This window comes from Pseudoliparis swirei, chromosome 8 (genome assembly GCF_029220125.1).
Source record: "Pseudoliparis swirei isolate HS2019 ecotype Mariana Trench chromosome 8, NWPU_hadal_v1, whole genome shotgun sequence".
Taxonomy (NCBI): domain Eukaryota; kingdom Metazoa; phylum Chordata; class Actinopteri; order Perciformes; family Liparidae; genus Pseudoliparis; species Pseudoliparis swirei.
The window spans coordinates 18,765,854-18,781,645 of NC_079395.1; the positions used below are offsets into that span (position 1 = coordinate 18,765,854).

At 47.4% G+C, this 15,792-nt stretch overlaps 1 protein-coding gene across 1 annotated transcript in view; it reads left to right on the forward strand.

Moving 5' to 3' along the window:
• The window catches only part of carmil3 (capping protein regulator and myosin 1 linker 3), a 77,284-nt gene that overhangs the window by 38,048 nt on the left and 23,444 nt on the right, over positions 1 to 15,792 (forward strand). The window contains 9 exon segments of the mRNA XM_056421419.1: positions 1,487 to 1,563; positions 6,419 to 6,523; positions 8,940 to 9,009; positions 9,094 to 9,175; positions 11,167 to 11,263; positions 11,388 to 11,442; positions 12,711 to 12,883; positions 13,779 to 13,847; positions 14,240 to 14,333. Of these exon segments, the coding sequence (XP_056277394.1) occupies positions 1,487 to 1,563; positions 6,419 to 6,523; positions 8,940 to 9,009; positions 9,094 to 9,175; positions 11,167 to 11,263; positions 11,388 to 11,442; positions 12,711 to 12,883; positions 13,779 to 13,847; positions 14,240 to 14,333 (822 nt within the window).

The following is a 15,792-nucleotide window of genomic DNA, read 5'->3' on the forward strand; positions in this document are numbered from 1 at the left end:
TAAAAGTCATGGAAAATGAATCCATTGGTCGGCATGCGTGTGAACCCTGGAGCCGCCGGTCTCGTCCTCCAGCGCCACCATGAGGCGGCGCAGGCCGCAGCCCATCCTGCATGCTAAAGTTCTACTAAAGCTGCGTCGGGAATACGTAAATAAAGCATCGAAAGAAAAAATGTGTGCGCGACCGATATATCGTTAAACGTTCCGGTTCAGTTGGTTCTGAGGCCTCGAGGTGGAGCTCGTCTTTTACCTCTTTGCACACGGGGGAGCAGGTCGGCCCCGCTGTTCATTCTGTGACATCCGTTGAGCCCCCTAAATGCGTGCTTATTGATATTGGGCTGCACATACACAGCTTTGAATTGAGTGACAGCTACTTTCCGACCCGGTACACGGCTAATCCCACGGTGCACTCGTCAAGTCGATGACTACCTGAGCCAAACCCGCTGCTCCCCCGGCTCTCCTTCAGATCTTCTCGCCGCCGCACACGGCCCAGCGGGAACATCGGGCGCCAGAAATGAGTCTCCGAGCAGCTGGAGCGGCGTTCCAGAGGAGAACCAGTCTGGCTTCTTCTTTTTTCAGTATTTTCTGATCCTTGTTTACATTGTTTATATATATATATATATTGTATATATATATTGTATGTATATACATATATATATATATATATAGTCAAAAAAACTGTATATTTTATTACATTGTTATTTATATATATATATATATATGATATTGTTTTATATATTATATATATATATATATAATTGTTTCTTTTTTTTTTGTTGTGTGTGTATATATTATTCTCATTCTTCTCATTCTTTTTTTTTTTTTTTTGTGCTGCTATTGCTTTCGCATTTATAAGAACAAAAGAACCGAAAATAAAAAAAGGGGATAAAAAAATAAAAAACTTGAAACTTGAAACTTGAAACTTGTTTGATATTTGAACCATTACCATGTCTCCTCTGTTCGGCTCCATCGTGTGATCAACATCGGGATCAATACAATTGATCTCATTCTATATCGTCACAATTTATGCTACTTTTAAACATCCTGCGGTGTGTGTGTGTGTGTGAACCCAGACCATATGGCACTAGAAGGATCAAACTAATCCTAAAACAAATAAGCGACAACACTTTGTCCTGATTTGACCAGAAGTGACATCACATTTGTTCTGGTCCTTTCTTTCTTTCTCTCTCTCTCCATGAGACTCTTATTATTTAATGCCATTTTTAATGGCTAGCATGATGCATTTAGGGACCTTCTTTTTTTTTTTTAAAGTAATTTATTACGGAGCGGGCGTCTGCCGAGAAGGACACGCGGCAGCATCGTTCTCTTCAGTGTGTTCAGATTGAATTTGTGTCGGCTTTAATCCCGTGTGCAGCGTTCCAGAGCCAATGTGTTACGCAACACGCTCGCATTGGGCTTTATGAACGCAACGCAACTCGTTCATCACTGTCTCTCTCCCTCTCTGTCTCTCTCTCTGTCTCTCTGCCAGCTGTTTGGGGCCCTGCTGCGAGGCTGCTGCGCTGACCTCTCCTACCTGAACCTCTCCAAGAACTCCTTTTCTCACAGGTGGGCGCTCGCCTCGGGTGTGAAATCCACGCTGCGGTTGTTTGTTTTTTCTCCGTCTTCTTTTCTTTTTCTGTAGAGAAAGCACTTTTTTTTTCTTTCTTTTCTTTTTTCTGATTCAGCCAAAGCGCTCTGGAGGATTTCCAGTCAGGCGGCGCGGAGCCGAGCGAGCATCCTCATTTATTTCCTGCTGTAGATTAGTGTTTAGCCCTGGACCTCACTGGCGTAATTAGTGCGCACTCTTGGCTCGCCCCCTTAATTTGTTCTGGCTCGCTGCATATACTGTGTGTGTGTGTGTGTATATATATATATATATATATATATGCTTTTTGTGTGTGTGTGCAGAATAGATTCCGGTCTAAGTTACACACGTCTCTGTCTGCTAACACGTTTTCCATCTGTCAAGCACTTGTTTGTATGCCCACAAGTCTTTGCATGCTCACAATGGTGATGTGTGTGTGTGTGTGTGTGTGTGTGTGTTTACATCGCTAGCAGGCAGCGGCGGCGGCTCTCATCATGTTGTGTTCCCCAGGAGCTCCTCATATTGCATTACAGAATTATTAAGGGAGAAGTTTGTGAAAAATGAGACTAATTTTAGATGGAAATTATTATTGTTCCAATCCCCAGGCTCCCACGCCTGCATTTCTCTCTCTCTCTCTCTCTCTCTCTCTCTCTCGGTCTGTTTCTTTTCTTTGTATCTCCTGGAACACTTGATCCATCGTTCTACCTCTGCCGTCTGGCTGCACCTCCTTTGTTCTCCTCTTTTTTGGCGTGACTTCTCGCTCTCGGCCACTCTTGGTTCTCTCATCCTCGCTCCGTCCTTCTTCCCTCACCTCGTGCTTCCCGCCTCCTTCAGTCTCTCATCTTGTTTACTTCCTCTTCTCTCCTCTCTTTCCTTCCTCGTCTTTCTCCGCTCGTATTCCTTTTCTCCCCCTCTCCTCATCGCTCCATCCTTTTCTCTCTCCACATCCTTCCAACTTTCATCCCCTCTTACCACTGCTCTTTCTACATGCTCCCTCCTCCTGCCTCCCTCCCTCCCTCCATAGTTCATCTCTCTCTTGCCGGGTCTGGGTCTTCTGCCATTAAATACTCAGGGGGGGGGGGACAACAACACGGCAGCTACAAAGCTGAACCGGGCTGATAAGAACCGCCGGGCAGCCTGCTCGTTAATATGAAACGGACCGCTTCAATCACCACACACACACACACACACACACACGGTGAGCAGTCCATGTAGATCGGGTCGGCTCACGGGGAGGACGTCACAGCAGAACTGACGGCCCGCTCCTCCCCCTCACGACTTCCTAATGTCTTCATCTCCTCTCTCCTCTTTTCGCCTCCCACCACCGCTCACTCCCTCGTGACCTTTTCCGTTTTTCGAGCCTTCATAACTTGATTTTCACCTGCTCCCCCCGCCCACGTCTTCATCTCACAATCCTTTTATTCCTTCACCCTCGCTGCGTAAACGTTCATCATTTACACCAAGCCGACGTGGTTTTGTGTTTCTGAGCGACGTCGCGATCCAAAGCCCTGAATCAAACGACGCTCTCGTCTTTGACGGCCGCAGTGATTTTTCATTATGTTCCTCGTGGTCTTACGGCTCTCATCCCAATAAAACAGCTGCTCCGAACACACGGGCGAGTTGGCTTGGTGGTCGGAGAGCAGCTTTTCTCTCGTGAAGTCCTGGAGGTCCACAGAGAACAACAAGTGATGCGTGGTTGGAGACCGAGTGTGCGTCAACGGAGATCTGGGAAGTCGTGTTGCTATTCTTCCCGAAGTTAAATGATGTGGGGTTTTATTTTTTTATTTAAAAAAAAAAAAACCTCCATCTGAAGGGATCTATGATATGATATAATATGATATGATATGATATTCATTTATTCGTCCCACAATGGGGACATTTCAAAAATCACAACAGCGGTGCACATCAGAGCATCAATGAAAATAAATAGAAAACACAAAACTAAATACGAATACTAATACTAAATACAGAGTCCGTACGCTCATGGAAAACCTGGAAAAGTCATGGAATTTTAAAATGGTCATTTCCAGGCCTGAAAAAGTCCTGGAAAAAACTTAAATCATAAAAGTTTTGGAAAAGTCATGGAAATTTGTTATAATCACATGTTGATTTACGCCGAGTTTGAAATAATTAATATGTTTTTTAAAGAAAGACGCTCAAAATCCAAGCCGGCGTACGCTCTCATGACGCAACATTTTCTAAAATGTTCATGTTTATACCGAGATTTCAGTTTGGTCATGGAAATTTGGTTTAAAGTCCTGGAAAAGTCCTGGAAATCCATTGGTCAAAATGTGTAAGAACCCTGTAAATATACAGGGGGAAAACAAAGTAAAGTGCAGAGTTTGCCAGGATCTCCAGCGATCTACTGCAGTTTGTTGTGCAGCCTGACGGCAGCGGGAAGGAAGGACTTGTGGTTCCTCTCCCTCAGACACCCTCTATTCCTGTGGATGTCAAATAAATGAGATGAAATGAAGAATACAAAAGTCCACATTTTATATAGAAAGAAAATAAGCAATGTGCAGTTTGAAACATGACATATTTTATCTTCTGGGGTCATGCTGTGTGTCTGGGAGCAGGATGAGGCGGCTGAAGTCGGCCCTGGTTGGCGTTGTTGGGTCTGGACCACGAAGCGAGTTCCACGCCCACGGGGTTTCTCTAGGCCTCACTAAGTCGACCGTATGCTGTCAGGAGAGGGAAAACTCTGTTGGACACAGACGAAGAAGCTAAACTCTTAATCTAGTCTAAAAGTAACACACAGTTCAAACTGCCACATGCAGGAAGGAGTTGCCAAGAAGACCGCAGTAAATGAACAGATGTATGATCACTGACGTGTGCATTTAATATTAGTTAAAGTGTCGCTTAGACAAACGCTCATGGACTAGAAGATACTTTATTAATCCCCTCGTGGAAGTTGTGACATTATAACAGTATTTTGGCTTCACTAAAAAAATATTAGTTAAAATACAAAAATTGCCTCTAGAAAAAAGATGTGATCAGAAGCATATATTAGAAATGTGGAGACGAGGCCAAGGCCTTGGAAATATAAAGCGTGAAATGCTTCATAAGAAATGTGAATTGTTTTTATGTATAATTCTGAAGCAATTGTGCGTGAATCAACACATCAGGATTTAAAGTAGTAAAGGTCCTTTTATCTGTGGTATAATGGACTGTGCAACTCAGCCATGCATATATGTATGTATATATATATTATATTATATATATATATATTATATATATATATTTTTTATATATATATATAGAACCTCTGTAAAAGCCAGCTTTCCCATCAACTGCTGCTGTGCTTTGCGTTTAATGTTGTTTTACCACTGCTGAGACGCCGCCGGCATTATTCAGACGTTTCATCACTCCGTTCCACCACGATGTGCGGCTTTTATTTGCCGAAAGAAAACGACCGACGATCAACCATCTGGTGCGGATGGATTCTGCGGCAGAACAAAACGGGTTCAGTCTGGTGTCAAAGGAAGCGCGCGTTGCGGCGGGAAGCGCCGAGCCCTCGTTAGAGGAATTAGTTGCACCTGTGCTTTTCCCGTTAGTCAAGCTGTCTGCCGTTTAAAGAAAAAAAAGAGAAAGAAGGTTGACGTGATGACGCCAAACGATAATTGTACGCTTAGCGGTTCACCGAGTAACACAAATGACGAGTCGCATTAAACGCACTGTTCAAACGGGCGTCCTGGTCGCGTGGCGGGGAACGGGTCGGTGGCGAGGAGAGGGGGAGGGGGAGAGGGGGAGAGGCCTTCTGTGCTGTGCATGTACAACCTCAGCTGGAGACATCTGTTCTGGTGAAACAAACCTCGTTATTGGAACGAGGAATTTATCCTCCTCCTCCCCTCCTCCCCTCCTCCCTCCTTCCCTTCCTCCCCTCCTCCCTCCTTCCCTTCCTCCCTCCCTTCCTCCCTCCCTGCCTCTCATACTCCCCCGTGGCGAATTATTAGATTGGCTGCTTTAACAAGTCGTAACCGGGGCGCTGCACCGATGGGTGCCCTCGTGTCTCGCTGTACGCACCCTGTCCTTCCTCTCTGATGACGGGCTGTCATCGGACGAGTGAGCCGAGCAGATGGTCGGATAATTGGTCAGCGCCGACGTGTTTTGTTTCTCTAAACTGTTGGCAGTTAAATTAATGCCAACTTCACCTTCTCAGAGTCTGTTTGATATCATTCGGACATAAATGACACCTGCCGGGCGGCTAGTCTCCTCCACCTTTCTCTCTCTCTCTCTCTCTCCTCTCCCTCCCTCTCCCCTGTTCCCTCCGACAGAACTGGGTGTCTTTTCTCCTCCACCTTTCTCTCTCTCTCTCTATCTATTTCTCTCTTTCTCTCTCTCCATCCCCTGTTCCCTCTCTGACAGCTCCTGTACGTCTTTTCTCCTCCACCTTTCTCTGTCTCTGTCTCTGTCTCTCTCTCTCTCTCTCTCTCTCTCTCTCCCCCTCTCCCCTGTTCCCTCTCTGAGAGCTCCGGGCGTCTTTTCTCCTCCACCTCTCTCTCTCTCCCTCCCCTGTTCCCCCTCTTTGACAGCTCCAGGCATCTCGTCTCCTCCACCTTTTCTCTCTCTCTCTCTCTCTCTCTCTCTCCCCCGCTCCTCTGCCGCAACATTACCGTCACTTTCCGTCAGCCTCCCTCAGCTCCCTCTGTCATCTCCATCAATCCCCTGATCGGCTCCCATCATCTCCTCTCATCCTTTTCATTTTCTCTCCGTCTATCTACCTTATTGATCGCGCTCTCCATCTTTTATGTCCAGCTCTTCCCCCTCCCCATCCCTCTCCGACACACAAGCTACAATCCCGTCTTTTGGTTTTTCTCTCCTCTTGTTCTTTTCCAGGAAAGCGAGAGATTCTCTGCCAACTTTCCGCCAGTTCTTCAGCTCCGCGTTCAGCCTGACCCACGTCAGCCTGGCCTCCGTGAGAGTCCCGCCCGACTCACTGAGGTGAGTCACGCCGCTGCTCTCGCTTCTTTTTTTTGTGCCTCCGTGCTTCTAAATATGACCCGGAAATCAATCTGAGTGCCATCTGGAAGGATGTCTCACTTCCTTAAGTGCTCATCCGGGAGATGTTGCCTCGACCCCCATCTGCCCCGTGTGTCTTCCTTGCCTCCTTCGCTGGAAGCTCAGGTGGGAGGGACTGTGATTTTTTTTGGAAGTCTGAGAAATGAGAAAAGCCCACAGTCACATGCTGTGTATGATGCAAATCAATACGCCGTACGATTCAGTTTGACCCCTTTTGCATTCGTCATCATGTTTATGAATAGATTAGAATGTCATACAGCAAAGAAGAACACACAAATAATAGAAATGATATGTAAATGTTATCCCCCAAGCAACCCTGGGAGGTTATAAACGATGCATATGGCCGCGGCTACTCACAACATCCATCTCCTGGAGATATGAATATATAAATGCAAAATGAACAAATCAATCTTGAAGCGCATCCAAACAAACCGTCAGAAGTGCACCGTCAAGAGACTCACGACGGTTGACTCCGAGGAAGGGACCTGTGCAAAATGTTTTTTATTCAGTGCGATTGTCCTGAAGGTACCAACGTCCAATGAAAACCCAGAACACGTCAGCCAAAGGGTTTAGGAGACACGTTCAAGTGTAAAGGATCCATGCTAGGACGTGTGTGTTTTTGTGTGTGTGTGTGTGTGTGTGTCCTCTCACACACTGAAGTAAAACTAGAGAAGCAAACTGCACTAAACACCAAGTGGATGCACAGAGAGAAAATATGTTTATGGCAGAAAGATTGTTGTGGAAGAAAGAACGAACGATAATTTAATACGGAGTGATGAATAAAGTCAGTAGTTGGAGATGCAGATCGTACGAGATGCTATCAAATAAATTTGGATATTATGGGAATATTATCCAGGGCTGTAAATGCAAAAATAAAATGTGCTAAAGAAGAAGAAAAAAATGTGATTAATAACAACACAGCGTTCATCATTTCTATCATGAACTTGTCACACGCGTGGGAGTTCATTAAATCCATGTAATACGTCTGTTATCAGATGAATTACTGTAAATGAGGTGTAAAACACGTCCTGTTTCCAGCATTGAGGCCAGTTGTAAAAGTGGAGATCTGTTTGGCCGAGAAGAAAGTTCGTACCTCGCGGAGCCGTTACTCTCAACCCTCCAGCTCTCAGAGTGCATCCCGGGATATGAAGTCAAACTTTAACCCTTGTGTTGCCTTCGGGTCAATTTGACCCGATTCAATGTTTCACCCTCCTGTCGCCTTCGGGTCAATATGACCCGATTCAATGTTTAACCCTCCTGTTACCTTTATATTTACTAACATATTTTACCCTTGAGTTCAATATGACCCCAGCTATTAAAATCTCCAGAAAATTATTAGAATTAATATTGTTTTCCAAGTTTAAGTGTGAGGTACTTTATGTTTGTTTGTTGACTCCCGAAAGAACACCGACATTAAACATTGAATCGGGTCAAAATGACCCGAAGGCAACACAAGGGTTAAATGCTGAAGGATAACCTGGACGTCGCTCTAGTTTAAACCGTCTGAGTCACACACAGGGAACTGCTTCTCCAGGCGCTTTTTTTCCCTCGACGGTGTTGTTTCCCCTCCCCCCCCCCCCAGGAGATCTGAGTGTGTAGCTACACCAGGCTGAACGAGCCAATCGGACAGAAGCACGTTTCCCTGGGAGGATGGACGTGAGCGCTGCCGTCTCGCTGTGCGGCCTGCTGTTCGCGGGTCCTCGCCAAGAAACACAATCAATAGCGGAGTAAACAAAGCAAAGTGCCGGCGACAATAGAGACGACCGTCCGCCGCGTGCTGGAGCTCCGCCGAGACGGACGGAGCGACTCCCCGCGTAACTCTCACACGGCTCCCCCTCGCACACGAGATCAACCTCCAGCCGAGCCGTGATGTGCGGACGGAGTCTTCCTCTACTCTTCCTCTCGTCTTCCTCTGGCCTCCAGCTCGGCCACTTCCCCCACGACAAATCTTGAAGATGTGTTCCTTTTTGCTATGAATCTCCTTCAAGGATTGACAGAGAAGTAGCTTCAAGAAGATGGCTCTGAAACTTTAAAGTGTGCATGAGGTGAACGCGGGGCGGGGAGGCGGTGGATCCGTTTGAGTTCCTCGAGGGAGGAAAGGAAGCAAAGGAAGCAAAGGAATTGGATTCATGTGTAAATTGATCTTTCTGTTTATCTTTCTATTTGTCATCATCTCTTTGCCTTTCTCCATTAATGGCTCTTTTGTTTCTCCTCCTTTTCCTCTTACCCACCTATCCTTCTGCTCTCTCCTCTCTTGTTGCACCCCCCCTCTCTATCCTCTCTTCCCCCCGGCTCTGTCTCTCTCCTCCCATCCTGCCCTGCCTGTGTGTTCCTTCAGGGCCCTGTTCCTCGGTCTGTCCAATAACCCTCATATCTCTGACTTGCACCTGGACATCAGCGGCTGTGAGGTACGCTCCGTTGCTCCGTGCTCGTCTTCGTCGTAGAGGGACGCCCGCGGCGTCACGTCTCACTCTCTCGTCTTCCTCCCACAGTTGAGGTCGGCGGGCGCCGGCGTGATGCAGGAGCTGTTCCCCCGGGTTTCATGCGTGGGGACTTTAGACATCTCTGATAACGGTGAGAGACAAACACACACGCACACACACACACACAGGATGGACCTGGACTCAAGACACGCTGCAGGATTTGAATCCGTTTCGACCTCTAGCGGTCATGTGCAGTATTTCATTCCAAGTGCAACTCTTCAGAGCAGACGCAGGGAGTCCGTGACGCCATTATTCAAATTAAAGGGGAACGCCACTGATTTTCAATTTTTACACGTGAAGTTCAGTCACCTGACCCCGCGGTGAGATTTAAACATTTTTAACCCAGCCTAAGCAGACTTGCTGCTGTGAGGTGCAACTTGTGTAATCTCACACTTAACCGTGTTCAGTGTGAGATTACACTTGTTGGAGTGCCTCTTTTAAAAGATGACACAACATGCAAGTCCCACTAGACTAGACTTGAATAAGAATTCAGTCAGAGACACTTCAGTATGCAAAGTCATCCGATGAAAAATGATTTACAATTGATTGTTTCAAGCGAATAACACAAAGAAAAGCTCGCAGCAGAGAGAGAATTGGAGCAACTCTCAGGATTTTCCTCTGGGGGGATTAGCCCTCCTCAATGAAGTTCTGTGAACATCAAAGTAGCAAAAGCTGGTCCCGTGAGGAGGAGGTGGTAGCCATGTCAGCGTTATCTAACCGTATCGGCAGAGGAGCAGTGAAGCCGTACGGCGAGCTGGCGGCCGCGTACTTCAGGAGAGACGAACGCGCTCCGTGAAACGGCAGCAAACGGACGTCTGTGTTCCGTCCGTACGACCAGCCGGGCAACCGGAGCGAAGCCTCGGGCAGCGGGCCGCCACGGCCCCCCTCCTCCCTCCACAGTTCGCTGCATGCTATTGCTTTTGCAAATTTAAGTAAGTGCAAATCTTGCCAGTGAAAAGCCTCAAAGAAGCACTCGGAGTACTTGAGCAGCTTCTTCGTGAGACCGAGATGTGCTCTGTACACTTTCCTGTGCGACACTCTCAACCTCCAAGCTGCTGCTCGCACTCAACCGGCCCTCAACCGGCCCTCATCCGGCCCTCAACCGGCCCTCAACCGGCCCTCATCCGGCCCTCATCCGGCCCTCAACCCGCCCTCAACCGGCCCTCAACCGGCCCTCAACCGGCCCTCAACCCGCCCTCAACCCGCCCTCATCCGGCCCTCAACCCGCTCTCAACCGGCCCTCATCCGGCCCTCAACCCGCCCTCATCCGGCCCTCAACCCGCCCTCAACCCGCCGTCAACCCGCCCTCAACCGGCCCTCATCCGGCCCTCAACCCGCCCTCAACCCGCCCTCATCCGGCTCTCAACCCGCCCTCAACCCGCCCTGCTCTGTCGACTCAGGGTTTCCTGTCATTGACACGAGAATGAACTCCACTTTTCTTTTCTTTTTTAATTAAATGTCGATATCTTTGCTCTCCCAATGACGCTTTGGAGTCTTTGTTGCTGAAATATCTCGCCATGGTAACCACTTCCCCTGAGCAGCATCCTCCATCCTTGAGCTTTTGAGAGTGTGAGTGGGTGGGAGGTTAATTAGGGGTATTTTGGCTTTTCAGTGGGCAATGAGATTTTATTCTAAAAAAAAACAACAACAAAAACAGATTTGAAAGCCAGAAATGCACCTGGCAGAGTAAACGATGAGTCACTGGGGAGAATAAATCTTTTCTTTTCTTTTCAGTTTGACAGTTATTTGTGTTAAATTCTAAAATAGAAGAGTTTGGATGGAGGGATGTGTGGCGGCAAGACGAAGGAGTGAAAACTTGAACCCTGACTGATTTCTTTAGGCCGGCCTTTTTCTTTTAGATGGCTCCTATTGGTTTAGCTGCCGGTCACCGTTGCTCCAGCGTTGGTATGACGATGGATCAGTAGGTCAAACAAGCCCACTTTAAAAGATCCAAACTCTCCCTCTGACTCTTAAAGCTTCAGGCCAAATCTCCTCTGCATGATGTCATCAAACATCTTTTTGCAAGTATTTTTTTTATTGCTGGCGTTGCAATCGTACTCAAGTGTGTGTGTGTGTGTGTAGGTTTGGATGCTGACTTGCTGGTTGTCATCCCGGCGTTCTCCCGGCACCCCTCCCTCAAACACCTGATGCTGGGGAAGAACTTCAACATCAAGGGCAGGTACGGACCACGAGGGGGAACCAGCGGGTGCAGATGGGTTGTGAAGAGGATCCTGATGATGAATGCTTTACCTCTCTCTCTCTCCCTCTGTCTCTCTCTCTCTCTCTTCTCTTCACCTCCTCAGGGTGCTGGATGAAACTCTGCAGAAACTGGTTCATTTGGTGCAAGAGGAAGAGTGTGTGAGTTGGAGTGTTATGTAACATATTGTACGCAAAGCCTCGGCGGTGCTCCGTGCAGATGCACGCCTACACGAACACACATATATATACACACACACACACACAAGCCTCGTGGATGTGTAGCCGCACACACAAACACACACACCTGTCACCGTTTAAATTCTTGTGTCCTCATTCATGTGTATTTAAGCGCAATCTCCCACCGGCCACACACACACACACACAAAAGTTGCAAACACACACACAATCTCCCCTGGGGGCTCCTTCTGCTCTCCTCTCTTTAAATCCGGCATGACAAGTTGCTTCCTCAATTATTTACCGCTCTTGATGATGATCGCTCACAACGATGCTCTCTGAGCTCAGTACTGTCGGGTGTGTGTGTGTGTGTGTGTGGAAAGATGGGGAGCAAAGTTTAGAGTGTAACAAGTTAGTCAGCGATTGGTCCGTCGGGGTGACGCACGGAGCCTGTGTGTGTGTTGGTGCACTTAGAGCCTGCAGGAGGCTGCGAGCATCCAAAAATGTGAAGGAATCAGGAGCTCGCCCGGCTCTTTCCACAATCCACCAAACTGCATCTGTGAAGCTCTTTAAATAACGTTATGCTTAGTTTGTTTGAGCCGTACAACGCCACTTCCTGCTGGTTTTTAGGTCTTCATCCTCATACAGACCTGAGAGTGCTCTTGTGTTGAACCCCCGCTTAGTACGCTTCTAAATGTCAAACTATCCTGTTTCCATAAGGACTTAACATAATGTGTTATGGGGGGACTTGATGAATATGTTGGTTCTCAATCCCCCAAAACATTATTAGACTGTAATAACACTTTAATGACACAATGGTTGGTTCAAAACAATTTGACCACGAGCGGTGATTTCTCCGTGAGCTGCACATTTCTCGTACACGTACAAAATGAATCAAGTCATGATTGATTTTTCGCTCATCAATAATACAGGAACATATATATTTTTTTCTGCGCAGATATAGAACCTCAATTGTATTGGCCTTTTTTTCTTCTTTTTTTTAAGTCTTCCATCTTCGTCCATCTTTTCAATTCAATTCAGTTTATTTGTATCGCCCAATTTCACAAATTACTAATTTGTCTCAGAGTGCTTTACAATCTGTACACATAGACATCCCTGCCCCAAAACCTCACATCGGATCAGGAAAAACTCCCAAATAACCCTTCAGGGGGAAAAAGGGAAGAAACCTTGAGGAGAGCAACAGAGGAGGATCCCTCTCCAGGATGGACAGGTGCAATCTTGTCCTCCTCCAGGCGCTGCAGTCCCTCTCCCTGGCCGACTCGAGGCTCCGCCAGCGGGGCACGGTGCTGGTCAATGCCCTGGGCTCCAACGCCTGCCTGCGGAAAGTGGACCTGAGCGGCAACCTCCTGGAGGACTCCGGGGCCAAGATGCTCAGCAAAGCGCTGCAGATCAATACAACACTCAGGTGGGCATTTCACAAACAAAACAAGTGTTACGTAAGCAAAGGAGGTTATGTCCTTACTAATGAGAGCACAGTGTTATCCAAAAAAGAAAGAGTTGTTCGAGGACAGGCGTAAGAATAGGATCAGAGAGAAAGTGAATATGTTGGGTAGGGTTTGAGGAGAGGATATGCTGAGGTGGCTGACAGGCACAACAGTGAGTTCAGTGTATTGCTTCAAAGATCAGGTGGGGGGGGGGGGGGCAGAGGAGGTTGGGGAGGGGGGAGTAAAACCATGAAGGAGATAAGAAGATGAGACTGAGGAGTCGGAGGGATAGAGATGAGAATCGGTGCAGGGATGGGGAAGAGCCTTCAGGCAGACAATGTATTGCACCAGAAAAGACTCTGTGTGTGTGTGTGTGTGTGTGTGTGTGTGTGAGGGGAAGTAAGAGTGAGGTGAGAAGAGGACAGGAGTGAGACGGGGGGGGGGGGGGGGGGGGGCTACATGGTTGAATATGGACCTAGAAATGGATAAAAGTTAGGAAAAAGCCGGGAGAGGGGGACCACCTAAGGAGTGGGATTTGGGTTAAGCTGATTGAATTTCTAGGGCAGAGCGAGTCGAGGGAAGCAGAGATGGAGGAGGAGGAGGCTGGATGAGAGGAGAGGAGAGAGGGGCCCAGAATGACTGATCCATTGGAGAGAGCAGTGAGACAGGGTGGCGGAGGTGGAGCCGTGAGCAGCAGAAGCTCATTAGCTGCGAGGCGGTTGTTTGTGTCGCGATACGAGCTCCTTCCATCACGCAGGAACTCCCCAAAACTGTCTTTCCAGTCCGTCTGGGATCATAAAGTGACTCATCTGCTTTTCATCTTCCTCCTCCTCCTCCTTCCCCCTCCTCCCTTCCCGCTGGTTTGATCCCACTCAGGAGTGTGATGTGGGATCGCAACAACACCACAGCGATAGGCCTGCAAGATGTGGCGAGAGCGCTGGAGCAGTAAGACACACACACACACACACACACACAGACACACACAGCAAAGAGGGAGAAAAGAAACATTTGAAGAGAGGGGGTGCACACATAAAACAGATCACTCTCTCACACACACACACACACTCAGGCAGATAACCGTCTCTGTACAATGTTTACTATTACACAGCGTTTCATCAGCTCTTTGACGTGCATGACAGTCAAACTGTATGTGTGTGTGTGTGTGTATGTGTGTGCTTTGCAAGGGTGTTTGGGTGTATTTGCTTGTTTGGGGTTCTAGGGGCCCTGGGTGTTTCCCGTTTGTTCTTGTCAACATCACATCTTTTGGTTATTGCGTGGGTAATATCATCTTTTCTTCCCTCTCCCCCCCCTCCCTCTCCTCTCTCTCTGCTTGACAGCAACTTTACCCTTCAGTACATGCCCCTCCCCCTCGGTGATGTCACCCAGGCGTACCGCGGCGCCCCGGAGAAGACGGACCAGGCCCTGACCAGGGTGAGCGGTGTTTGTGAAATGTTGTGCGTCGGGATGACGGATGACTGTAAACTGTTTGTGCATCCGAGGTGAAGATTTAATGCGGACGTTTTAATAGATTATTATATTGCCGGCGTGGAAACCCCGGCATGTGTGCCATAAATAAAGTTGCATGAAAAGACAATTACTTTTCAGAGACCTCCGAGTATTTGGGGTTGCACTATCTAACCAGTCCGTGCCTGTGCGATCCACTAAATGGCTCAGTTTAGACTGTATTGTATTTGACATGTTTTTTCCATATTAAAGAATACATAAGCGATGCTCTTAAGTTACGGTTTATGAAAATCTAATGTATTCCCGTGGGGTATTAATATTACGAATAGCCCGATTTGTGCAGATATCCTTTTGAAGACCACCAATCAATGTGAAGCTCTCAGAACTAAAGCCATTAATGAATTGGAAAGCATCAGGATAATTAAACGATCATTAATGATATTTTTTAATCAGATGTGCCAAACGTTACATCGATCAATCTTTTCAAATGTGAGTATTTGCATAACGTTGTAATATAATGGATGTCCTTTGGTTGGTCAGACAAAGAAAGAAAAAGAAGTAAGAGGATGGAAACCTGAAGCTTTCAGACTTTGATTTAGCATCTTTTAAAATTTTTCGAACGATTAATCAAGAAAATAAGCAGCAAATGATCCTATAATAAAACTAGAATGGGCACTCGGTAGAGCGCATACCTTCGCATATCACAAGATTGGGCATTGAATTATGAACATGTTGGCATTAGTTGCATGCCAATTGGATAGAAATTGACCGTGCTATGGTAAAAAGAAGATGTTGACCTTTCCATGACCTTGACCTTTGACCCGATCAATCCCAAAATCTAATCAAATGGTCCCCGGATAATAACCAATCATCCCACCAAATTTCATGCGATTCAGTTTAATACTGTTTGAGTTATGCGAGGAACACGCATACAAATAAATAAATACACGGCGATCAAAACATAACCTTTCCGCATTTTCAATGCGAAGGTAATTACGGAGTCGCGCCCCTAAAGACGAGTGCAGTCCCCACGTTCACTTCCTGTTTGATCCCAGGCTGCACGCCGGTCCTCTGGTGGCTCGCCAGCTTCTGGATCATGTGACCCTGGAGAACATCTGCCGCTCAACCTCTGTGCGTTCTCACAGCCAACGTGCTGCTGCGCGTCCGATCGACGTCCTGTTCTTATTTTTTCATTTTAAATGGCCGCCCCTTCGTCTGCTCAAGTGTGCGTCCGTGTGCCGTGTCATCAGAGGGGCGTTTCTACAGGCAGCCAATCAAAGCGCTCGATTTCAAGCCACATCCGTGTTGGCTTCCTGTCATGACGGACACAAAGGAGGAACTCAGGCAGACATTAGCCGGGATACAACGGCTCCTCTTGTCACAAAGCCATGGATGATACCCATTAGGGAGCGTGTGCTGGCACGTT